Source organism: Podarcis erhardii (genome assembly GCF_964252035.2).
Source record: "Podarcis erhardii genome assembly, chromosome: 14".
NCBI lineage: Eukaryota > Metazoa > Chordata > Lepidosauria > Squamata > Lacertidae > Podarcis > Podarcis erhardii.
The window spans coordinates 47,565,314-47,590,104 of NC_138503.1; the positions used below are offsets into that span (position 1 = coordinate 47,565,314).

General features: G+C 47.9%; 1 protein-coding gene across 3 annotated transcripts in view; it reads left to right on the top strand.

The window, feature by feature from the left end:
- Window positions 1-1,279: 1,279 nt before the first annotated feature.
- CACNA1H (calcium voltage-gated channel subunit alpha1 H) overlaps window positions 1,280-24,791 on the top strand; it is a 375,780-nt gene continuing 352,268 nt past the window's right edge. For 2 of the 3 annotated variants that reach the window (XM_081839451.1, XM_081839453.1), the window contains exons 1-2: window positions 1,280-1,909; window positions 6,435-6,750. In XM_081839451.1, coding sequence (XP_081695577.1) covers window positions 6,450-6,750 — 301 coding nt within the window. In that variant the 5' untranslated portion in view covers window positions 1,280-1,909; window positions 6,435-6,449. The remainder of the gene's footprint in view (window positions 1,910-6,434; window positions 6,751-24,791) is intronic. The other variant, XM_081839452.1, reaches the window with a different exon arrangement.

Genomic DNA, 24,791 nt, shown 5'->3' on the forward strand with positions numbered 1-24,791 from the left:
CATATCAGTTGCACACACACACCCCACCCACAAATGTGGGCTCCCAAAACCTGCTTCATCATGTAAGGCTGGCCCTGAAGTATCTGAATCTCTAAATCATTAAGGATGGGAAATGAGCACAGTTGACAGCAGCTGGTGCCAACCTGGTACCTTCCAGATGTTTTGGCCTAAAACAGCTGCTTTGGGTGGGTGGGGATTGTGGTCCAAAACATCTCGAGGGCAGCAGAATTGGCAGAGACTGATTTACAGTAACTCCGTGGCATCATTAAGGTGACCTACTTTTTTGTAGGTGGCTGGGAGGGTAGAGAATATTGGGTTTGCTTCTCCAGATGCGAAAATGTCAAAAATGCAGGAGATGAGCAGTGAGTTTGGGGTTAAAAATACGACTTCATGGGAGGAGAGTGGGAGCCTTTTCCTCTTCGGAATCCTTGTCTGATTCAGCCTCTAATGGAACCTCACCACGCTCGCTTTGCATTCCCGCGCGTTGGGAATTCCAAGTCCTGCGATTTCAGGAGCGTGTGGAAGGGAAGCGGGTCAACGTAAACGTGGGCAGCTTTGCGGTCCTCAGCGGAGATGGGCGCCGGAGTTATCCCCCACCTTCCCCTCCTCCCTCCAGCAGCCTTGCTATATATGAACCCCACCCCGGGAAGAGGGCGAGGCTGTGGATTATCTAGCGGTGGTCCCCGAAACTCCCCCAACCTTTCCATCCTATCCCTTTCCGGAGACTGTGTGCCCACCTGGAATGGGTTATCCCCCCTCCCCCTCCCCGCAGAACAGCTGAACTTCTGAACCGCTTGCAGAGTGACCTTCAACGCACAGCCACCTTGGGTAGCGCCAGTTGCAAGAGAGAACAAAGGAAGCGAAGGGAGCGAAAGCGTAATGGGGGCGGGGTAGAGCATTTAGCAGCAATTTGAGGACAGAAAGAACTGAGGCGGGGGGGGACCGTGCAACCCCACCCTCCTTCAGCCCCCCACAATCCATTTCCTTTATCATTATACGCACTGAGGTCGGCGCACACCGCCTCTCCAAAGCGGCGGCGAGTCCTGAAGAGCGGCCACTCTCGGGCTCTTCTGGGCCATGCGCCCGGGGTACTTTTACGCATGGAGCTGTCTCCAAAGCGCACGGCTCGGCATCCCGCCGCTGCCGCTCAGCTGGGTGGGAGCCCTTTCTCCCTCTCCCTCCCTCGGCTCGCTCGCGTGGCTCTGCTTCCAGCCGCTCTCCGGGCTCCCCACCCCCTTTCTCGCTTTCTCTCCACCCCCTTTTCCCTCCCCTCCCCTCGGTGAAGTCTGAAGTTTCCCGTGTGCGCAAAGGCGAAGCGCTCTTCGGCGCCGTGTGGTTCTTTTCTCTCTTTCTCTCTCTCTAGCTCACATATATATCTCTATATCTCTATTATATATATATATATATATCTTCTTTTTACCCTTCTGCAACGATTTGGTGGAACTGACTGTGTCCCTCACCCATCGCACCCCTCCGCTCCAATTCTTGGTGCAAAGGGGACCGGAGCCAATTTGGAAGAAGATCGGCTTTCCATCCTTCCTGGGGGGGATCAGAGGAGGGTAAAGAGAAGCCCCCTCCAAAAAAAAAGGAGAGGTGGGGTCTCCTCGCGGGTGGGGAGAGGAAAGAGATCAGGCATGCTTCGGGCACCGAGGATGAGTGGCTTCCTTCCCTGACCCTCTCTCAGGGCACCCACCCACCTCTCCCTCTCTCCGGAGCTGCTCGTGGGATTGACATTGCTGGAGACCTCCTATCCCCAGGGGAGGTGCAGAGAGAGAGCGAGAGCGAGGAGGGGGGAATCCTGCCGCTCTCCGCTCGGAGTCCTTGGAAGTAGATTTTTGCTGCCTGGTCGGATGTGAACGGCAAAAGAGACGGCTATGCGTGTGGGAAGACAGAGGTCCGTGAAACTAAGGTAAGGCGGCACCTCCCTCCCCGAGTCCCTGTCAGAGTGGGGGATGGGGGGGAGCAGTGTCCAGGCAGCCTCTCCCCCTCACCAAAGCCTTTTTGGGCCCCGATCCTCTTCACATTTACTCGGGAGTATACCCCCGCAGAGTTCCAACAGGGCATACTTCCGCTCTCTCCGAGGCAGCGTGCGCGCAAGAGGATACTGGAACTTGGAGGCTGGGTAGGTGAGGGGCTTACTTCCGAGTAAACGGGTCCAGATTCCGGGAGCGAGCCGGGAGGTTGAACCGCCCAGCTCTTCCCAACCCCTTCGATTCCCACTCGCCATGCGAGGCGTTTGAACAATGACTTTGTGGCAAGCGCATCTCCCTCTCTCCCTCTCCCCCCCCCCCAAATATCCATCCCGTCTCTCGTTTCGCCCCTTCACCCCTCACTTCTTTCAAAAACTAGAAGCCCAAGATTGGGGAGCGGGGAGAGACACAAGGTGCCTCACATTCTTTCGCTACCTATCGACCCCTCTCCTCTTTCTCGCCTTCCCTTTGAGAAATGTGCGTCTCCGCCTGGCTTCTGGGGACAACCTCACCTTTTCCCACATTCCCCTTTTATTGAATTTATTGAATTATTTTTGAACATATATAGATACAGATATCTCACTCCTCCCCCACTTAGACCATGCAGGTGGGGGGGGGGAGACACGCGTCCTCCCCCACCCCCAAATGGTCCGCGTGGAGCAGCGGCGAAGCTGCCGCTTGGAGAGACCCACCCGAGGTCGCTTGTGGAGAGCTAGAGAACAATGAAGCTCGTGGATCTCTCTCTCGCTCTCCACCCTTTTTCTTTCTATTCCACCTTCAGGTTTTGCCTGCCTGGTTTAACTCTTTCCTCTCTCTTTCTCCTCTTCTGCTGCTGCTATTTAACTCTCTCTCTCTCTCTCTCTCTCTCTGACCCCCCCATCTTTCCACATCTCCCCCACTTAACTCTTTCCTATCTCGCTAACCCTTTCTCGCCCTGCAAGGCCACCTTTGGAGAGCGATTTCTGAGTTCCTTGTCACGTTTGCTCGCCGTCAACCCTACTTTGCCTTTCTTGCCCCTCCTCCCGCTATGGAAATTTACACCACCAGCCCTACTCAGAGTAGACCCACTCGAATGAAAGAAAACGCCAACCATTCATTTCAAAGGATCTACGCTGAGCGGGATTCAGTTGGATGTAACCAAAGTATCTTACCCAAAAAGCAGGGACCCATCCATTTTTAAGCAAGCATGTATATCTCAGTAGCAGGTAAGCAATACTAAGGATAATTTGTACCCATTCCTCTTAATTCTTCTTAACTTTCTGCTTCCTTTGGTTCATTCTTCCCTTCCCTTCTCAGAAAACTAGAGAGGGCATTGAAAGGTAGTAGATTCAAGGCGGTCTTCCTTCACATTGGGCAATGTTAACTTGCGGAACTCACTGCCACAAGACAGGAACAAAGGGAACTGCCTTAAACTGAGCTGGGCCACTGCTGCATACTGCTCTCACCATTGTCTACACTGACTAACAGTGTACACTGTCTGCACTGACTCTGTAGGATTTCATACCAGAGTTCCTCCTAAGTTCCATCGGCAGATGTTTGCCGCTGAGCTATGGCTTGAAAAGAAGGGAGCTTGATAGCCATTGAGAAACCCTTCTTCTTCTTCTTCTTCTTCTTCTTCTTCTTCTTCTTCTTCTTCTTCCTTCATAGATCCCTCAGCCATGGTAGCAAAATGAAGTCTCCATAGCTAGAGGCACTCTACCTCTGAAAACAAGTTGGTGGCAATATGCAGGAGGGAAAGGCTGTGCCCCGTTATGTCCTGCTTAGGTTAGGATCAAGGACTAGAACAGAACAAAAGCTTTGGTTTGATCCTGCAGGGCTCTTTCTTATTTATCCCATTCACACCTCTCCTTCCCCAATTCCTTACGCTGAGGCCTCTCTCATGAACATAACGCACTTTATGTGGAGTTATTCCGTGTTCCTTTTACCCTTCAACTGCAACTTCACATGGAAAGCTAAACAAAAACTGGACATTGTTGCCCCAACTTGATTACAGTGGTACCTCGGGTTACATACGCTTCAGGTTACAGACTCAGCTAACCCATAAATATTACCTCGGGTTAAGAACTTTGCTTCAGAACAGAAATCGTGCTCCAGCAGTGCAGCAGCAGCAGGAGGAGGCCCCATTAGCTAAAGTGGTGCTTCAGGTTAAGAACAGTTTTAGGTTAAGAATGGACCTCTGGAACGAATTAAGTACTTAACCCGAGGTACCACTGTACTCTGAATATGGGGCAATGGATGTGGGAGAGAAGCTAGCGGTGCCCATTGCTGCCCCTGTAAACCCCATTGAATGCCAAGGGCGGCTCATCCAGTTTTGCTGCCTGAAGTTCGACCTGCCCCCCTCAGTGCTCCACTTACTGGGGTCACACAGAGTAACTTCTGTGTTCCAGTGAGATCTTGTGAGGGCTACTTCTCTGGCATCAGCGGGAAGAGGGCACCCACAGAGATGCCCCTTGGGTTTGGCCACCTGAGGCACCTGCCTCAGCCTGCCTCATGGACCAGCCGGCCCGGGCTGGTTCAAGAAAAGGAGCGATTTGTCTTCATTTATGAATGAAAATGCACACCCCCTCCCCAGCTGTTACTTCCTTTTTCCTATTTCTTTATTCCTGCTTGGTTTCACCTCTGCTTCGGGGATTTTCAAAACACTCACTCATGCACACATATGCACACCCTCCTGAGAAATTTCAGGTGGAGACAGACAGACAGCTATTTACATTTGATGGGAGAGATTTGAACGCAGATCCCCTGCCCCCAAAACAACAGACGAGACTTTTGCCAGACCTGCAGCCAGTCATATGCATGTTTACTCAGAAGTAAGAGCCGAACTGGGCATTGCGTGGGAGCTCTGTGTTAGAAGTTCACGATTTAATTTTATATAATTTATTGAAAAAGTGTGCCTTGGTTTGAGTCGGGGCCACTGTGTGGCAGAAGCAAGGGGGGCTTTTATCCTTACCCACCCCCACAATGTGGTTCAGAACAATAACATCACTGTGGAGCTCCTATCAGCCACGTAAGCGGGGCGGCAGCAGAAAATGTGGGCTTTAAAATGTAAGCCTGCCTGCATGTTTTTCCATCTGCGGTTTAACAACAGCTTGGGGAGCAAGGCATGGGGGGGGTGTAATGTATTTGAGGAAAGGGTTAGACCTCTCTCCGCCATGGCTCGGATCCAAAATGGAGCCCTCCGTTGGCTGCTTTTGCAAACGAAAAAGGGAAAATTACATTGTGTGCACCAACGAAAGATGCAGTTGTTGAAGTCTCTCAAAGTTCTAGGGGGATCACTCCCAAGTAATTGTGCTTGCTTAGGTTAGGCTGAGAGTTGGTGACTTGCCCAAGGTCACCCGGTGAGTTTTTCAGGCCGAGCAGGGATTCAAACTGTGGTCGACCAGGTCCTAGTCCAACACTCCAACCACGTCACCAGGCTGGGGTTCCTTAAAGTTGCATCTGCCTTTATTCTGGCCATTGCTGCCTGATAGGACTGGCAGAGGACATTTTGCTCTCTGAGGTAAAGAGCAGCATTGGGGGGGGGGGGAAATAATAATAATATCCCACCCTCCCCGGCCCTAACATCATACGTAATAGTACTAATACTACTACTACAACAGTAACAATAACAATAACAAATTTTATTTATGTCCCACCCTCCCCAGCCAAAGGGGGCTCAGAGCGGCAAACATCATATATAATAGTACTAAGAGTACTACTACTACAGTAACAACAACAACAGGGTCAGACTAGATGACTCTGAGGTCCCTTTGGGGCTCAATATTTTATATTTATTGCTTGAGATTCCTGCATTGATCCAGAAGCAACCTGTTGGAAGCTTATAAAAATTATGCATGTCATGGGGAAAGTGGGGAGAGAAAAGCCCCCCTCCCACTCTCATTACACTAGAAAATAAAAGTACTTCCCCCTCCTTTTTAGCACAAACTAAGCTGTGGAGCCCCCTCCGACAGGAGGCAGTGGTGGCCACCAACCTATTGCTGGAAAACAGACAGATTCATGGAGGAAAGGGCTACTGATGGCAGTGGCGTAGCGTGGGGGTGCAGGGGGGCCCGGCCGCACCGGGCGCAACATCTGGGGGTTAGGGATAGGGGGCGCAAATCCACGGGTTAGGGGGCGCAAATTACTTGCCTTGCCCCGGGTGCTGACAACCCACGCTACGCCACTGACTGATGGATACTAAGTCAGGCTGGCTATGCTCAGCCTCTGCGGCTGGAATCAGCAATGCTTCCGAGTGCCAGTTCCTGGAAACCACAGGAGGGGAACATGCTCTTGTGCTTGAATCCTGCTTGCGGGTTTCCCACAGGTTGGCCTCTTTGAGTACAGGACGCTAGGCTAGATGGCCTGATCCAGTAGGTTCTTCTTACGTTCTTTCCAAAACAACGCCTCCCTTCGTTGTCGTCTGCCCTTCCCCAAGAGCTCACCCCCTCTTCTTCACCTAACTCTTTCGTCCTCCACCATCTCCAGGTGCCGGCTGCTATCATGACTGATGGCGAGGGAAGAGAACCTTTCCAGCCCCTGACGAGCGACGAGGTGCAAGTCCCCATAGCTTCTGGCACAGCCACCGGCAAGGCATCCCAGCCAGGGGAGGAGAAAGATGAGGACACCCTCAGTGCTTGTAAATCTGTCCAGGACAGTCTGGCTTCGGCAGGATCATCCACCCGGGATCCAGCCCAGGAGGGAGAGAACCAGGTCCCTTACCCTGCACTGGCCTCCACTGTCTTCTTCTGCCTTCACCAGACAACTCGCCCACGAAGCTGGTGTCTCAAACTGGTCTGTAACCCATATCCTTTCTTTCCTGAACCGGGTGATGTCAGTTTGGTGGTTTGGTGTGTGGTTTTCCGGAGTCCCGTCAACTTTTTGCCTTCTTGGCTTTGGGTGCTGGATTTGAGAAGACGTCTTGGGTGATGGTTGTTTTGGTTGACCGTTTTCACATCTCCTGATGGGTCCATAGTTTTGAGCTTGTTCTCGACTTGGAATAGCCTTGTGGACAGCTTGGGTTGCTGTTTTTCTGGTGTGGCTTAGTTCTCTGAATCCGGAACCAGAAGGTGAGGAAATGAGACTTCTTTAACAAGGCTGTATGCTGCAAGGGTTCATGGTTGAAGGAGATATTGGTTGATCTTGTGTTGTGGAGAAGAACCTAGAGGAGGTGGCTTTGGTGGCCCAGTTGAGGCTGAGTCTAGTGGTGTCCTACCTACCTCATCTAGTTGTTGGGCATTCAGCATTTTTTGTCACAGCGAATTTAACTGTTTCTCCTTGGTCTTGCCCAATCCAGTGTTGGTTGCAGTGACTGGTCAATGCAAGCAAAGAGAAATTTCATGCTTTGGGTTAATGCATTTTTAAGGTATTTATTTCTCTAGTGCATCTGTAAGCTGCTCTTCTGCCAATATTATTCCCATAATGGTTTACACACAATCAAAACAAAACAGTCCCTACTTGCAGGCTTGCAATCTAAAAACAACAACAACACACACACACAAGGGAAAGGGGACAGGAAGGAGAGGAAAATAAAAACCCAAACTCAGATACCAATTTCTAAGCAGTTGTTCCCATGTTGAGTAGCTGGCACATTTTAGGAGGTTCTTGATGGAGATGGACCTCCATGAAAACTGGTGACATGAGCTCTGCTTCTCACCTTTCCCACTGGGACAACCTGACACACACAACTTGGGGTCACACTCAGCAGATATCTTTGGGTGATTTCAAATAGGCTGACCTTTCTCTTAGTGGTATGGTCTTTTCCACTCCAGGGCAAGGGTTTCCAACCTGGGGACACATCTGGAAATCTAGGAAACTGCTGTGTGTACCACAAAATGCCCATTTTACAGGAGGAAAAACTAGCAATGATCAGAACAACACCCCCCCAAGGAAACCCAAATCACCCAGACAAAACACCTACCCCAAATAAAACTCCAATAAAAAGTAGAAGAAGCCAGGGAGCACCAACCCAACTGCCAATAAACCCCTCATCTTTTACAGGAATAGAAAGAGCAATTAGTCTTGGTGGGTATCCAGGAGGGTGTTTTGGGGTGCTGTAATGCCCATAGGTAACCACATTGGGGACCCCAGCTGTAGGTGGTATCTCTGACTTTTCAGTTGTGTTTAACTAGGTGTTGACATTTTGACACACCTGTAAATACCCAAAAAGTGTATCCTGACATTGAAAAGACGAGCTCAAGCAATCCTCAATTTCTGTCTTAACATATCCTGAAAATCAAGTTGTTTCTGCCGGGAAATGGGATGATGGAACTGCGTTGAATCAGAAGGCTCTTCCAGGCATCCTGTCTGTTGAGCATTCCTTCCGATTTGTTTACAGGGAGATTAGATGATGTTGCACCAATGCTTTCCGGTCCATTTCTCCCCGTCACTCTTTTCCTCATTTGGGGAAGCAGGTTTGTTGCGCAAGATCAAGTGAATTTGTCAATGTGCAGGCGAATCCCACCCCGAAATAACGAGAGCCTGGAAGCAGCTGGAGGAGGGCTAGGCTGAAAAGGGGAGGTGATTTTAGGCATCCCTACAGACCCTCCCAGTTGCTAAGACCAACAGAGGGCAGGTCCACCTCCCCCAGGAGCTCAGGGTGGTGGTGGTGGTCTGCGAGAGGGCCTTCTCTGTGGCAGCCCCTAAGTCATGGAACTCCTTCCCCACAGAAGTGCATCTGGCTTCTTCACTATGCCACATTCAACAAATGCTGAAGACACCTCTCTTCATCCTGACCCGGGACATCTGAGACGTATGCTTTCAGGGGCCGTTCTATTTTAATGAATGTAATATTTTGACTGTTTTTAATTCTAAATTTTAAAAGTGCCGTAACCCACCCTGGGACCAGCTGGCAAGTTTTGTTTGTGCGCCCATCTCGCTTAAGAGGCCGGGGGCCAGCGCTGTCCGAGGACACTTCCGGGTCACGTGGCCAGCGTGACGAAGCTGCTCTGGCGAGCCAGCACCAGCGCAGCACACGGAAACGCCGTTTACCTTCCCGCTATAAAGCGGTACCTATTTATCTACTTGTACTTAAGGGTGCTTTCGAACTGCTAGGTGGGCAGGAGCTGGGACCGAATGACAGGAGCTCACGCCGCCATGGGGATTCAAACCGCCAACCATGCGATCGGCAAGTCCTAGGCGCTGAGGTTTTACCCACAGCGCCATCCGCGTCCCCCCCTTGAGGGTGGATAGGTGGCATTGATAGGAATGGCAAGGTGGAATTTTTGGGTCCCACTAAGTAGGAATCCATTTACCGCCATGTCAAATCACAGTGAAGTTTTCGGCTGCTGCAAAAAGCTCAGGGGAGATGGAGAACAGCAGGGGACACTTCAACAGTTTATGTAAGAGGGCTTAGGAGATGCTGGTTGATTCACGGGCTGGAAAATAATATATATATTTGCAAGGGGATTAGCTTTTGACCTGATGGCACGGCTGTGCCTTGGGGCTTTTAATTCAGATGGGATGAACTGCATCTCAGGAAAGCGAGGGATGAGCTTTGCTTCTCCCAGTTTACATGGCTGATACCAGGGTGTGCTTCCATAAAACCCCAACAAAATGTGGTCTTTCAGAAGATGAATGCTATGAAGAGGCTGGATCTCATACTGGGACAAGGCTGGCTAGAGTCCGTGCTCTGCTTGGGGGAGTTGCTTTGGTTGGGTTGTGAATGTGTTGATGCTAGACAAAGTCTGGTCATTGTTCCCTGTAGCCCTGTAGATGTGGGGAGCCGGGAGCCTCTAGATCAGTGGTTCTCAACCTGTGAGTCCCCAGATGTTGTTGGACTACAACTCCCATCATCCTTGAGCTCTGGGCTTGATAGCTAGGGGTGATGGGAGTTGTAGTCCAACAACATCTGGGGACCCACAGGTTGAGAAAGGCTACTCTAGATGGTTACAGCTGATTGGTGCAGACACTGAGCCCCAGTGCACAACAGCCAAGGAGCCCGTTGGCACTTTCAGTGAGCCCCACATTGTCCATTTGCTGGTGCAGGTTGGACCCCAGACAAATGGTTCTTAATCTTTCTTCTTCTTCTTCCCCGGACCGCTGGGGAAAAAATGCTGACAGTCCCAGCAGACCCCTTAATGATTTCCCTGCTTCTCGTAGCAAATTGTAATGTGCTGTGCTAGATACTGTATGATTTTTAATTGTGTTTTCATTCCTTCTTTTATTTCGTTATCACGTTACAATTAGAATTGCTAATGCAATAAAATACAATTTAAGGAATGAAAGCAGCCATAAAAATGCATTTAAAAATCAATAGGAAATCTGCAATGTGATGGACGTGCTGTCTTCCGCCTTCAGCCACAAATCCATGGGCAAACCGCAGGGCCACTTGAATGAAGCTCGCAGACCGTGGTTTGGGAAGCCATGCCCCAGACTATAGATCATGGGGGTATTGCGTTTGGGGGAAACCAAAATGGCAGGCAGCCGTGGTGTGGGTGAGCTGAGCTTGGCTTCTGTTCAAAGGGGGCACCGTACCCTGTCTTCTGCTAAATTCCAACCAGTGGGAGATGAAGGGGGAGAGGGTGACACAGCCAAGTTAGGCCAGTGTTGCTGCTGGAACTCTCAGCCAATGCCCAAGCTGGCTGACCACTGGTGCCAGGACTTGCTGCTGGACTCGAGATTTAAACCAGTTTGATATCCCTGCATTATAGATTGAACCTGGTTTGCTGTAACTGAGCTGCAGATTTCAGCAAGTTCAATGGTCATTCCCTCTTCCCAGGAAACCATGGAGATTGTAACTTTGGAGAGGGCATGTGAACCCTCTAAGATTCCCCAGGTGGGTGATACTGCCCCCTGGGGGTGGGCGGTGTGATTAGCTAGGGGGCACTAAGGGGCAGGGGACTGCTGCAGGTGTAAATGGCTACCTGATTCTAGAAGTTCACAACTTCTGCTAAGTTAATTAAAGTAAATAGTTTTAACTGGATTTCGAATGCACATGCAATTGACTGTTCCCGTTTTGAACTTTATTGTGCTGCTTTCTTCCTAAGTTGGTTGTGCAACCCACTATTCTGAATAATGTGTTTCATGGTGGGGCACAGGAAATGGGTTTATGGAACTAAAAGTTTGGGAACGACTGAGCTAAGGAAATGATTCCCAACTTCAGTAACACACACCTGTTCCCAGGATTCTTCAGGAGCAAGGGAATGTCCATAGTTAAAATGGTATAAGAATGATGCAAGCTTGCAGTGTATATAGGCCCGCATATCAATATCTTGCATTGTCTCTTCTGCTAGGATCAGAGAAAACTGCCTTATACCAGCATCCATCTAGCGCAGTGCTGCCAACACTGGCTGGCAGCATCTCTCTGGAGTTTCAGGCCAGAGTCCCTCCCCCAGCTCCTTCTGGAGATGCCAGGACTCAAACCCAGACCTTTTGCAGGCAAAGGGAATGCTCTGCCACTGAGCAGCAACCCTTTCCTGTTGCTTGCAGGATGGGGAGAGCAACTCTATATTAAAACAGTGCCGTCTCCTGCTTTCCGCTTTGCAAAAGGACCTTCCTTCCACAACCTTTCCCAGGATTCTAACTGAATATTATATCCAAAATCTGTAGCCCATAGTAGCCTTTTTCTACATGGTGCCCTCTTTGGCTGGTGCTGATGGGACGTGTGGTGGGAACCATGTTGAGAAAGGTTGCTTGTACAGCTCGTCTCGCCCGCCTTCCAGAACCAGGATTGCCTTTTCTCAAATAGCTTTACAGCACAGGTAGCCATCTCCGATTTCCAGCCAAGCCATCCTGGCCCTATGAAACGTGCAGCGCCTGCTCTAGCTACTTGCCAGGCATTTTGCAGCTTCTGTCCTGCCAGCATTTTGATGAGCATTATTTATTAATACGGTGATTATTGATCTCGCTTTAGTTAAGCAATGAAACTTGGTGCGTCTTAAAAACGGGCTCTTCCGTGTCTCCCCTTGGCAACGGCGAGGAGAAGAAGTGTTCTACGGAGACAGCAGCCCATAATAATCCATTACTAAGTGCAATCAGGGGCAGGGAGAGAGGGAGAGAGAGACTGCGTCAGCTTTATGAGTTCAGTTGTCCCCTTGCTTTAGCTGGTTGCTAACGCTGGCCAGACTTTTAAATTGAATTAGTTCTCGAAGGTTTGGAGGTAATTGGGGCCCAAAGGTATGGAATACAAGAGTTGGAAGGGATCCCAACGGTCATTTAGTCCAACCCCCTGCAATCTTCTTCTTCTTCTTCTTCTTCTTCTTCTTCTTCTTCGGCGATCACTCATAGCCGAGTAAGATTGTCTACCATAAACACGGTTTTAACAATGCGTCCATAAGTGACTGTGGAGGCCAGTTCTGGATCCACATGTCCTTCCAGAGTGGGGACATTGGTTCCTGGGCAGGAGTTTCTCCCTTGTGTCCTGAGTTTGAGCGTCTTCAAAGCCTTTGAAGAAAGGCTTCACCTTTGGTAAAGGCTGTTCTCCAATTGGAGCGCTTGCAGACCAGTGTTTCCCAGTTGTCAGTGTTTATACTACATTTTTTTAGATTTGCCTTGAGAGAGTCTTTAAACCTCTTTTGTTGACCACCAACATTACGCTTTCCATTTTTAAGTTCGGAATAGAGTAGTTGCTTTGGAAGACGATAATCAGGGATCCGCACAACATGACCAGTCCAACGAAGTTGATGTTGGAGAATCATTGCTTCGACACTGGTGATCTTTGCTTCTTTGAGTACACTGGCATTAGTTCGCCTGTCTTCCCAAGTGATGTGTAAAAATTTTTGGAGATACTGTGCAATGCAGGAATCACAGCTAAAGAATCCCAACAGATGTCCAGCCAACCTCTGTTTTAAAACCTCTGACAAAGGAAAGACTCCCTTCTTCTGAGGTAGTCTGTTCCACTGTTGAACTGCTCTTATTATCAGAAAATTCTTCCAAATGTTTAGTCAGCTAAAAGCTTCTCTGTGTCCACACCATATAGGATCTCAGGCCACCTCTGACTCAACTTTTCTCCAAACCCAAATGTCCCAAATGTTACAACCTTTCCAACATAAGAGCATTTCTCAGTCCCCTTCCTCACATTAGTTATGGGATGTCTGAAAAGATTGGCATTCACAGCCTGAATTTTGGAAGGATAAAGGACCATGCCCCTTTTTGCCACAGTGATGGTCACATCTTCATACCCTCCAAGTGTCCTAATTTTCCAGAGACAGTCCTGGAAGTACAGAAGCCCTCCCAGTTTCTGATTTGATCCTAGAACTTCCCGCTTTTCCTTTTTCCTTCCTTTCCACCTCTCGGAGAACAATTAACAGAGGTGGGTGTGGGTGTGTAGATATAAAAACAGGGTCCTGTTTCTACTGCAAATAAAATTCCTGCCCCAAAGGAAGGAAAATGTTGATGCTGGCCTACAAAAAACTTTCTAAAGCTTTTGAAGGAAAATACCACCAGTCAACTTTTGATTCTTTCAGCGCCATGATTCCGCAGCCAGACATTTGTTAGGAAACGTGTGGGGCGTTTATTCCTTTATTGCAAATTGACCCCTACACTCTCTACTCAGAAGTAAGTCCTACTGTATTCAATGGTGCTTACTCCCAGGTCACTGGGCAAAGACTGTGCAGCCTTACACACCAGTCCTAAGCATTTTTGTTCAGAGGTCCCACTGAGTTTAATAGGATTTACTCTCTGCTATGTTCCTAACCATTCTCACAGTTTCTAATATTTGGAATGTATTAGCATTTCACCTTTTTCTCTGGCAGAGACTCAAGGCAGCTTACCACAAACAATGTATTTTGTTCCATTTATCTCTGGAAGGTGTTGAGTGCGATCCCTTCTGTCACACATTTCTTTTCTTTACAACAATCCTGGGAGGTAGGAACTGCCTTGAGATCTATGGCTGTATAAATTCAATCAATCAATCAATCAATCAATCAAAACAGGTGAGGCAGGTTGTAATTGGCTCAAGGTACACTGATGTGCATGTGTACATGATGGCTATTTGTGCGGTGAGATCAAATGCGAGAGAAGTTTCCTGATGTACAGTGGTACCTCGGGTTACATACGCTTCAGGTTACAGACTCCGCTAACCCAGAAATAGTACCTCGGGTTAAGAACTTTTCTTCAGGATGAGAACAGAAATTGCGTGGCAGTGACACGGCAGCAGCGGGAGGCCCCATTAGCTAAAGTGGTGCTTCAGGTTAAGAACAGTTTCAGGTTAAGAACAGACCTCTGGAATGAATTAAGTACGTAACCAGAGGTACCACTGTACAACAGAATGTCCATACTTTCATTGGGGAAAAAATGTTTGAGGGTATGTGTTTTGGTTCTAAGGCACAGCCTTCCTGGGGGAAAGCATGCTTTAAAATCCCAAAATGGGATGCAAGCATGGATTCCAGATCAGCGGCTTCCAGAACAGCTGCAACCCCACTCTCTGCCCCTTCCCCCCATAACAAGACAGCCCCACCTGCTTCCTTGCAGTGTGGTTTTGCATCCCAGTGTGGCGGTTGAGAAAACCTGAAGTGGAGTGTAGTGGTCCAGAAAACATGGAACTTGAATTCCAGACCTGGAATCCCTGGCTGCTATAGATGCATCCATGCTCATTGGGGTGGAAGTGGGTGGAAAGGAGAACAGCAGAGCCCCCTCTAATTTGTAACAAGCCGTTTTTGATAAATGCAGCTTCTCCTGCAAGGGGTAAGGAAAGGTAATTGACCTGCTGCAATCCTCTCTTCCAACCAACTAGAAACAGAGTTCTCTCTATATCTGCTAGCTAGTTATCTTTCTGCTTCTTTTAAGGGCATTGCTAAATCCTTAAAAGGGCCTGTGCTGCATATTTGCATAAAATATGCCTATGCTGATTTATATGTAGATATTCAAATTGCAGCCGACTTTCAGAGGGCAAGCTGCCCCATTGGCAACATAAACCTTTATTTTTAAAGCAATGTTTAAAAGAGGGAGGGGGTATATAAATGTCAAGAGAGGCAAATAATAATACAAATAATAATTTGTCCCCTACCCGCTCCCAGCTCCCTTTAAGAACACTCCTATCTAATAATAATAGCCTTCATTACATATTTTTAGGTGCCAGGCAAACATGTTTTTTGGTCTGATTAACAGTCAATGTCCTTTTAAATGTGTTTGTGGGAGGGGAGTTAATGGTTTTGTTTTGGTTTTGTTCTTACTGTGTATTTTTCACTCTCATTCTGTATTTTTATGTTGTGATGTGCCCTGTGATCTTCATATGAAATTTTATAAATACAGTGGGACCTCAGGTTACGTACACTTCAGGATACATACACTTCAGGTTACAGACTCCACTAACCCAGAAATAGTACCTCGGGTTAAGAACTTTGCTTCAGGATGAGAACAGAAATCGTGCTCCAGTGGCGCGGTGGCAGCAGGAGGCCCCATTAGCTAAAGTGGTGCTTCAGGTTAAGAACAGTTTCAGATTAAGAACGGACCTCTGGATCAAATTAAGTACTTAACCTGAGGTACCATTGTAGTAATATTCTTCTTCCATAACTTGCTAGCATTATGCAGAGGCTGTGTGATGGGCTACAAGCCGAAACCAGCCTCCCACCCATTGAAAAATCATTTTGCTTCTTCAATGGGGTCCATGATCTGCATAATATAAGTTTGTGTACGGAAGGCCACAGTGGCTACCCAAAGTCTACTCATGGCTACTAGCCGGATGATTGGAAACAGTGATGGTTCTGGATCCCAGTTTCTGGAAGCTGCAGGAGGTGAGAGAGTTCAGAGGACAGAGGAGTGGGAGAGAAGTAAGGGAGAGCACGTGATTGGGCGGAGGAAGGGGGTGCGGTGGGGGCAGGCCGCCCTGGGTGTCACCACTGATGGGGGTGACAAAATGCCGGGTGGCATTCTTCACGGGGCCTGCAGCACGCCCAAGCCACATGTCTCTCCTGGGAGTGACACAGTGGCTAGGGGGCCCGCAGGCTCCATGCTGTCCCAAATTGTCCGACCACCGCCTCCCCCCCCCAAGTGTAGGGCAGCTGAGTGGGAGGAGGCAGGCAGACATCTTGGAGGCCCCACAGAGCATCCTGCCCAGGCTGGTCCCGCCCCCCGTGGATGGCTGGCCCCACCCCTGGGCTCAGGGCACACACGCCACCCCAGGCACCCAATCGGCTTGCTCTGCCACTGGGCAGGGATGCAAAGACTGAGAGAACAGGGGAGAAGGGGGGGTAGAAAGAGAGAGATGAGAGAGAGAAGGGTGTGAGAGTGAGGGAGAAACCCCCCCAAAACTTTTGACTCTGACGCTGCCCATCTCTGACCCACAGTTAGCATGCAAACCTCAACAGGTCGCCCAGTAGTGGAACCCTCAACAGATAAAAATGTTTAGTTTACAGAGTCTGGGGACTAAAAGGGTGAGCGACCAATCTAATTTCCAAGAAGGCTAAAACCATGCCTCTGTTCTTTTAAAATACAGTGGTACCTCGGTTTTCGAACGTACCGGTAATCCGTTCCGGAAGTCCATTTGACTTCCAAAACGTTCAAAAACTGAAAACTCAGCATGGAAGCCTCAATACGGAAGACTCAGTACTGAAGCCGCGTTTCATGTTCAACTTCTGAGGCGAGCTCGAAAACCGAAGCATTTATTTCCAGGTTTACGGCATTCAAAAACCGAGGTACCACTGTATAACAAATAATCACCACCACCAGTATCTGAGTTGGGTTAGCTGGCCAGCTGGAGATGTCGTTTTCCATGTTTGCGCTGTTATCTACTGAGGCTAATAATAATAATAATAATAAATGTGGTTTTTTTAAAAAAACAAACAAACAAACAGAATATTCTGCTTCCCAGCAAAGGAGAGACATTTATTTGTTTATTTTTGCACAATCGCCTGAATTAAAATAAATAAATAAAAGGGACTGAATGCTTTTCCAAAATTGCCTCTGGCGAAAGGGCAAGTGGCTTTGGAAGGAATGCCGCCAAAGCATTTCTGTGGCACTTTGAAAAGCGGCGAGATGGAAAGACGGGTGGCGAGACGGTGAGGGGTGGGTGCAGAGGGGGCGAGGGAACAAGAGTCAGGAGGATTCGGAGAGCACCTGTCTTTGGGAGTCGGGGGACGTGGGGATTTCTGGGAGGAAAAAAAGATCTGTCAGATTTGCAATGCGGTTAGCAGTCGGCGCAATCAGGATATATTGCTGTGCTTCTCAGGTTGGGAGGGATGGGAAAGGCTTCTTTGCACTGAAACTCCGACAGCAGTTTTGTGGGACAGGAACGGACATCTACGAAGACCGTGTTGGAAATGGTCTATTTGAACTCTATGCATCCAAAATACTTGTTTTGGGAGGGGGAGTTCTCCAGGCCAACTTTCCCAAATAGGGCAAAGGGTGACACTTGCCAGAGGCAGCTATGATTCAGAATGCCAGTTGGTGCGAACCACAGGAGGAGAGAGGGGTCTTGTGTTCGAATCCCGATTGCAGGTTTCCTACAAGTATCCGGTTGGCTGCTGTGAGAACAGGATGCTGGACTATTTGGGCCATTGACCTGATTCCGATGTTCTGAATTTGGTTCTTTTTGCAATTTTGTGTGAACCACCGCAATTCGCGCTTCTCGAAACGATATGCGAACCGGAACAAAGCCATCCCGCGACACTTGCAATTCCCTGAATTTTGCAATGCAGTTGTCCAACCCAAAAATGTGTGCATGTCATGCATGTGTGAGTGAAAACGACATGCAGATCATAGAAGCATAGAAGTGTAGGGCTGGAAGGGACCCTAAGGGTCATCTAGCCCAACCCCGCTGCAATGCAGGAATGCATAATGATAGGGGAAATTGATTGCAAACATGTGCTTATTGGGGGGAAATGCACTAAAATTCTGGTTGGTTTTCATGAGGACTTGTTTCATATTTTTCAAAAATGGCAAACGGATGCAGAAATCTGATGACCTGAACAAGACGGGAAATAAGAGAAACGGAAAGAAACCTAAATGGAAAGATTCATCAAACCCAATACCAAAAGAAATGTTATTTCAGTCCTTTGGTGTCTTCAATGTGTAGACTGCTGCACAAATGCCCCAGAGGAAAGTTCTCTGCCCTGAGAAACTTACAATATATAATTCAACCTGGCAAGAGGCGACAGAGGGACAAACATAAGAAGAATGTGTAAAGCAGGCATCCCCAAACTCGGCCCTCCAGCTGTTTTGGGACTACAGTTCCCATCATCCCTGACCACTGGTCCTGTTAGCTATGGATGATGGGAGTTGTAGTCCAAAAACAGCTGGAGGGCTGAGTTTGGGGATGCCTGGTGTAAAGTGTTAAATTGCAATAGGAATGTAATGTGGTGCCCACGGATGGCGCTGTGGGTTAAACCACAGAGCCTAGGACTTGCCAATCAGAAGGTCAGTGGTTCGAATCCCCGTGATGTGGTGCGCTCCTGTTGCTCAGTCCCTGCTCCTGCCAACCTAGCAGTTCGAAAGCACGTCAAAGTGCAAGTAGATAAATAGGTACCGCTCCAGCGGGAAGGTAAACGGCGTTTCCGTGTGCTGCTCTGGTTCACCAGAAGCGGCTTAGTCATGCTGGCCACATGACCTGGAAGCTGTCTGCAGACAAACGCCAGCTCCCTTGGCCTATAGAGCGAGATGAGCACGCAACCCCAGAGTCAGTCACGACTGGACCTAATGGTCAGGAGTCTCTTTACCTTTACTTTACATATGTTACTGGACTGATGTGGGGGGGGGGGCGAGTAGTAAATGCCTGCTTGTTTCCCACCTGCTGTTTTACCATTGAAACTGAGTTTACATATTTCCTCCTCCCTCCCAATCTATTTTCCTTTTGTGTCGTGTCCTTCTAATGTCTTGTGTCATGTCTGAGAGAACAGGACCTGACCTCTTTTGTTTAGTGACTTGTAAGCTGCTCTAGGGGCCTCTCTCTTTTTTGGCTGAAGAGTGGGATAAAAAACATTTTAAATAAATAAAATATCTGCTCAAGCGTATATTTCCAGATAAAAGGTTTACTACAAATGGCATCCCCCTTCTTTCTTTACCTCCGCCCTTCATTTTTTTTAAAACAAAATAAATTTCTTATTTAGCTGGCAATTAGCTCGTGATATATTTGGCAGGAAGGAACTCTGTCTTTTTGCTTCCTCCATAAATCATGAACTTTAAATATTTACAATCGGGGGGTTGGGGGTGGGATCTGCACCTATATATTCAGAAATCTGTGAATCTTGCTGCAGGTTTTCTATGTCTCTGTGTGTTTTTTCTTCCTTCCATTTTGACATAACTGGGGTTCTCTAGGAAAGTTGCAAAATGGCCAGATTTAAAGCAGACTAAACCAAATGTTACCATCATTAAATACCTAACAGCCTGAGCTTGTAAAAATGTTTCCCCAGTGAAATATTCCAGAAGGATTTATCCCTAACTTAAGGTGCAATCTGCACCATACATTTAAAGCAGCAGTATAGAACATTAAACAGGCATGGCTTCACCCAAAGAATCATGGGAGGTGTAGTTTGCTAAGAATGCTGAGAGTAGGTAGCTAGGAGATCCCTATTCCCATCACAGAACTACAATTCCCAAAGTTCCCTGGGAAGAGGGATTTGACTTGCAAAGGACTCTGTGAAGGAGATCAGGGTCTTCTAACATCTCTCAGCTCCCGTAGCAAACTACAATTCCCATACAATTCTTTGAGAAACTATATGAGTGTTTGAAGTTTAAAGGGGAAGGACCTTAGTGATGCCAGAGAGCAGGCCCTGGAGATGGAAGTTAATTGGGAGAATGTCCCCACCCAGAGTGTCTCTGCTATAATTTGCAGCCAGCTTCTGCTGGGCTGAAGCTTGCAAGCTGCGTGCAAAGTCTTCTTAATAATTTTGTGGTTATTAAAGGCAGTCTCGCCCACCTGGAGATTTCTTATTTTTACAATAATTCCTTATTTATTTTTTATTATTCTGCACCCCCTCAGCTTGGCAACCCCTGTGGAGGAACTGCCCCCACTAGGGCTCACCTCACAGGGTGGTTGTGAGCTTAAAACAGGAAAAGAACTATATATACCACCTTGAGCTCCTTGGAGGAAAAAGTGTGTTATAAATGTGATAAAGAGGTAAATAATCTTCCCACAATGGGGAAGATTGTGACTGGATGAGCTGTGTGATTGCTCCAGTCGGCTGTCCTTTCTCAGGGTTCGTTATTTTTAAACTGTTCCTGGAATGGACAGCCCTTGAATCACAGCAAATACTTCTCTGCCAAGTGTCTGAAGCAGAGGAATGCCCTCTCTTAAAACATGACTGCCCTAATTCATAAGGGCACTGCGACTGCCCATGGAGGTTCCACCTAGCCAGTGCCAGATTTATGAAGCCTAGGGCCTTAGATGCACTTTCTTCAAGAGATAAGTTTAGGATAAAATCCTTTATTCCTGTATTAGATGCACTTGAAGCCAATTTAAAAAGAAGTACAGTGGTACCTCAGGTTACATACGTTTCAGGTTACATATGCTTCAGGTTACAGACTCCACTAACCCAGAACTAGTGCTTCAGGTTAAGAACTTTGCTTCAGGATAAGAACAGAAATTGGGCTCCTGCAGGGCCACGGCAGCAGGAGGCCCCATTAACTAAAGTGGTGCTTCAGGTTAAGAACAGTTTCAGGTTAAGAACAGACCTCCGGAACGAATTAAGTACTTAACCCGAGGTACCACTGTACTGCGTACAGTGATGTTGCACAATTGTTTTCCATTCTTGCTATTCTGATAAATTCAGAAATTCAGCAAGGTGTTGAACTGTTGATGGAAGCACACCCAGAAGATGTTGACCTGAAACTTATTGAACTTTGCACTTTCACCTGTACGTGAGATAAAATCATAGGCTTACAGCAGAGCACTCTCTGTCTCATACAGACCTTTATCAAATTATATACAAGGAAAAATTCAAATGGCCTTTCCTAATGTGGAAGCAATCTTGCGGCTATTTCTTAGCTTTATGGTCACTAACTGCTCGGGAGAGAGGAGTTTTTCAAGACTCAAAAGAATTAAAAATGAATTCAGGGCCACGATGTCCCAAGAGAGGTTGTCCACACTGAGCGTTCTGTACGTTGAAAGTGACAAACTGAGACAAACAAATTTTGACGAAGTTTTCTGATGTCCTTTAGAGGAGGAATTGCGTGTCGAGACCCCGCAGCCACCCCCTCATTGGAAATAACTCACACAAGGACACGGATATTAAGTTTATGTTATTGGGCAAATTTTGGCCACAACTTTATTGAAGTTACAGAATGTGAGCGGTATTGGCTTAGGCATTGATTGGACCTGACTATATCTGACTCCTGCCGATTGTGCAGGAAGTCCCAGTAAGGGTAAGCCCAGTAGGGGGACCCGGGCGATGCGAACCAACTCAAGCTCCCCCTGGTGTTCCCATTGGGGTCGTGTCAAGGCCTTAGCCCGCCAGCCGGGCTTCAGACTAGATCAACACCCCCGGATTCCTTTAACGGAATACCCTCTGGCTCGCTCCTCCATTTAAGCGGCCCCGGCCACGCCCCCCCCGTCAGCGGGTTGGCTGGCCAGTCTCTGACGTGGCCGGGATCCCCCAGGCAACGGGGGACAGAGTCCCCTGCCCCCGGTGGGGAGTGGATGGCCATGTGGACCACTGCAACTCCTCCCCACTGGGAAGTGGAGCGGATTTGCAAATTGCCGAATTTCAAACACCCGTCATCACTCTTGGCTTCACTCAATTTTGTTTATGACACTCTTCCATTTTCTTCTAGTCGTGAGGCTGGGGGAGATTGGGAGGGGCCTCACAAATGGAATAACCTAAGGCCAGTGGCGTAGCGTGGGGGGTGCAGGGGGGGGCGGCCGCACCCGGCACAACATCTGGGGGTTAGGGTTAGGGATAGGGTTAGGGGGCGCAAATCCAGGGTTAGGGGGCGCAAATTACTTGCCTTGCCCCGGGTGCTGACAACCCACGCTACGCCACTGCCTAAGGCTTCTCTTCATCTAAATCCAGCTCTGCACCTAGCTGTTGCGGCTAACGACCATTCCCTGCTTTCCCTCCTGCAAAAACCTGGGGCTGTGTTTCATCAGTACCAAGTGGAAACATTCCCCTCCCCGAAGGAAGGCTTCCCAGCTGAAGCCATGCTAGCTTTGAAAGCCGCCTGATGGGCTCTTAAGTATTTATAGGCGGCAGCGAATATCCGTGACCTGCAGCAGGTGGGCGTTTTCCAAACAGATGTCCGGGGCTTGGGCTGGGTTCTTGCAGGGCTGAGCGAAGGCAGTTGACAAGGGAAGGGTTGCCCCCACATTTATAGTCCTCTAAAAAAAGCTTCTGCATGTTCCTCTGGGGTGGACAGGTGCCCAGCTGATCAATTTACTGCCAGGGTCGAAGGTCAAGCATTCCGAACACGCATGGGAGAGACATGCACTCCTTGCATATGTCTGAGAAACCACAGAGACTTGGAAAGCTTATATTCCCCATTTTTAAAACTTGGGAAACTTTAATGACACAGGATGAGGGCAATGGAAGATGTCTGCTGCAGAGATGAACTAGCAGAGCTAATAATAATAATAATAATAATAATAATAATAATAATAATAATACCACACATTGCTTTCTATGGGCTGACAAATAGGTAAATTTCATTTTCTCCCTTGAATTCAGTTATCCACATTTCCATAGCAGTTTGTGGGTTATTGTAATGTTGTTGTTTTTAAAGCTGTGAAATTTCATCAACCTTTCAGTGCAAATTTCTTAAAAGGCACACGTTTTTGTATGAATGTGTATGGGCACATTTTTGCAAAGCTGTTTCAACTAATCAAATGCATTTTTGTTATTTTCATGAATGCTGTTTTTGTGAATAGATTTATCCCTATGCATTTTTGCACACATGACTCAACTGGAAAATTGCAATACAAAATTCAAAGAATTTTGAATTTTAAAGGTTGGCTGCTTTTTGTTTCATGGAGTGTTTTGGGAAAATGCAGATGGGGGAGGGTCACATTTAAAAGCAAATGGAATCAATTCCCCCCCCCCAATTGGTGTATCTAAGTTTTGCTCACTGAAATCAGTGGTCTTAGGTAAGACATACCCATTATGTAAGTCATTTATTTTATTTAAAATATTTCTAAAATAAAAAATATTAAAATATAAAATATTTCTAAAATATTCCCCTTCATTAGTTAAAGCTGCCTCATAGTGCATTACAATCAATTACTTTTCAAAATGCATCATAAAAGTATCAGACAAACAAAAATCTTCTCCTTCTTTTACGTTCCTTTACCCATTGATTTCAAAGGGTCTACTCTGCGTAAGACCGACGTTGGATAAAACCCAATGGGTAATTTAGTTCTGTGTGCTTCATTTTTTAATTTTTAATACCAGCTTTGTGTCTTAGTGTAGGGGAAGGGTGATCATTAAAGCATTTGGGCAAGGGATTAACTGTTTCCTCCTCTACCCCACTAATTAAAATCCAGCACCAAAACAAAAAAAATCTTTTTTTACTGTAAAAGGCAAGGTCCCTCTGAGAGACATGGTAGAAAAGACCTCCTTCCTGAATCCATTTCTGATCCTTATTAGCTCTCTCACACACAAACACACAGTGTCCAGCTATGCATCCCCTCCCCAAAAGGACTTGAATTTGCATAAGAATTGCATGACCCAACTTGGAAAAAGTTGACCATTAGGTCCAGTCATGACCGACTCTGGGGTTGCGGCGCTCATCTTGCTTTATTGGCCGAGGGAGGCGGCGTACAGCTTCTGGGTCATGTGACCAGCATGACTAAGCCACTTCTGGCGAACCAGAGCAGCGCACGGAAACGCCGTTGACCTTCCTGCTGGAGTGGTACCTATTTATCTGCTTGCACTTTGACATGCTTTCAAACTGCTAGGTTGACAGGAGCAGGGACCGAAGAAGGGGAGCTCACCCCGTCACGGGGATTCAAACCGCCAACCTTCTGATCAGCAAGCCCTAGGCTCTGTGGTTTAACCCACAGCGCCACCTGCGTCCCAACACTCTGTGAGGTGAGTAAGGCTGAGAGACTTCAGGGAAGTGTGACCCAGCAGCTGCATGTGGAGGAGCAGGGAAGCGAACCCAGTTCCCCAGATTACGAGTCTACTGCTCTTAACCACTACACCACACTATAATTTAAATGGAAATACTGTACTTTTTCGTCTATAAGACACCCCCATGTATATGACTCCCCTATTTTGGGGGACTCAAATTTAAGAAAATGGGGGGAGATGGCACAGAGTTGTAGAGCTTTTTCGCAGAGGGTTGCCCAGCAGTGGCATAGCAAGGTCAGGTGGTACCCGGTGTGGAAAACTGAAATCTAGTTGGACTCCTAAGTGACTGCGATCTACTCACAGTATAAAAAGACCGGCTGTGATCTACCCATTGTCATTGCCAGGAGCTGTTCATATTTTTCTTAGGGAAGAATTGACCAAAGTTCTTGAGCTTTTCTGGGAGGAGTGTTGCCAACGTTGCTGAGCTTTTCTTGGGGTTACAGGGTTTGGCTCCTGAGTTTAGGGAGCTTCTGCTTATATCCTTCCCTCCACCCTTCGCTTGTTTGTTTGTTTGTTTGCTCGCCTGCCTCCTTCCCGTCCTCTCCAGCAGCCAGGGAGCGCAGGGCTGGCAAAACGGAAAAACGGTGAAGCTCCCCCCCCCCCCACTTCACTCAATGGCTCGTGGTAGGTAGGAGTCACAGGCGGCCAATGCACAGAATGTCCCCCCCCCCCTTGGTGATGACACCTAGGGCGGCCCACACCCACCTTGCTCCGCCCCTGTTGCCCAGCGTTGGTGAGCTTTTTTTAGGGGGGGGTTGCCGAAAATCACTCACCAGCACCCGTCACAAAATCTGCCAATAACATGCCCAATAGACACTGACAGCTGCAGCAGCGACCCATCAAACCTCTACTCTATGGAGGCAACACCCACTTTTTAGCATCATTTTTAGAGAAAAGAACATGGAAAAGT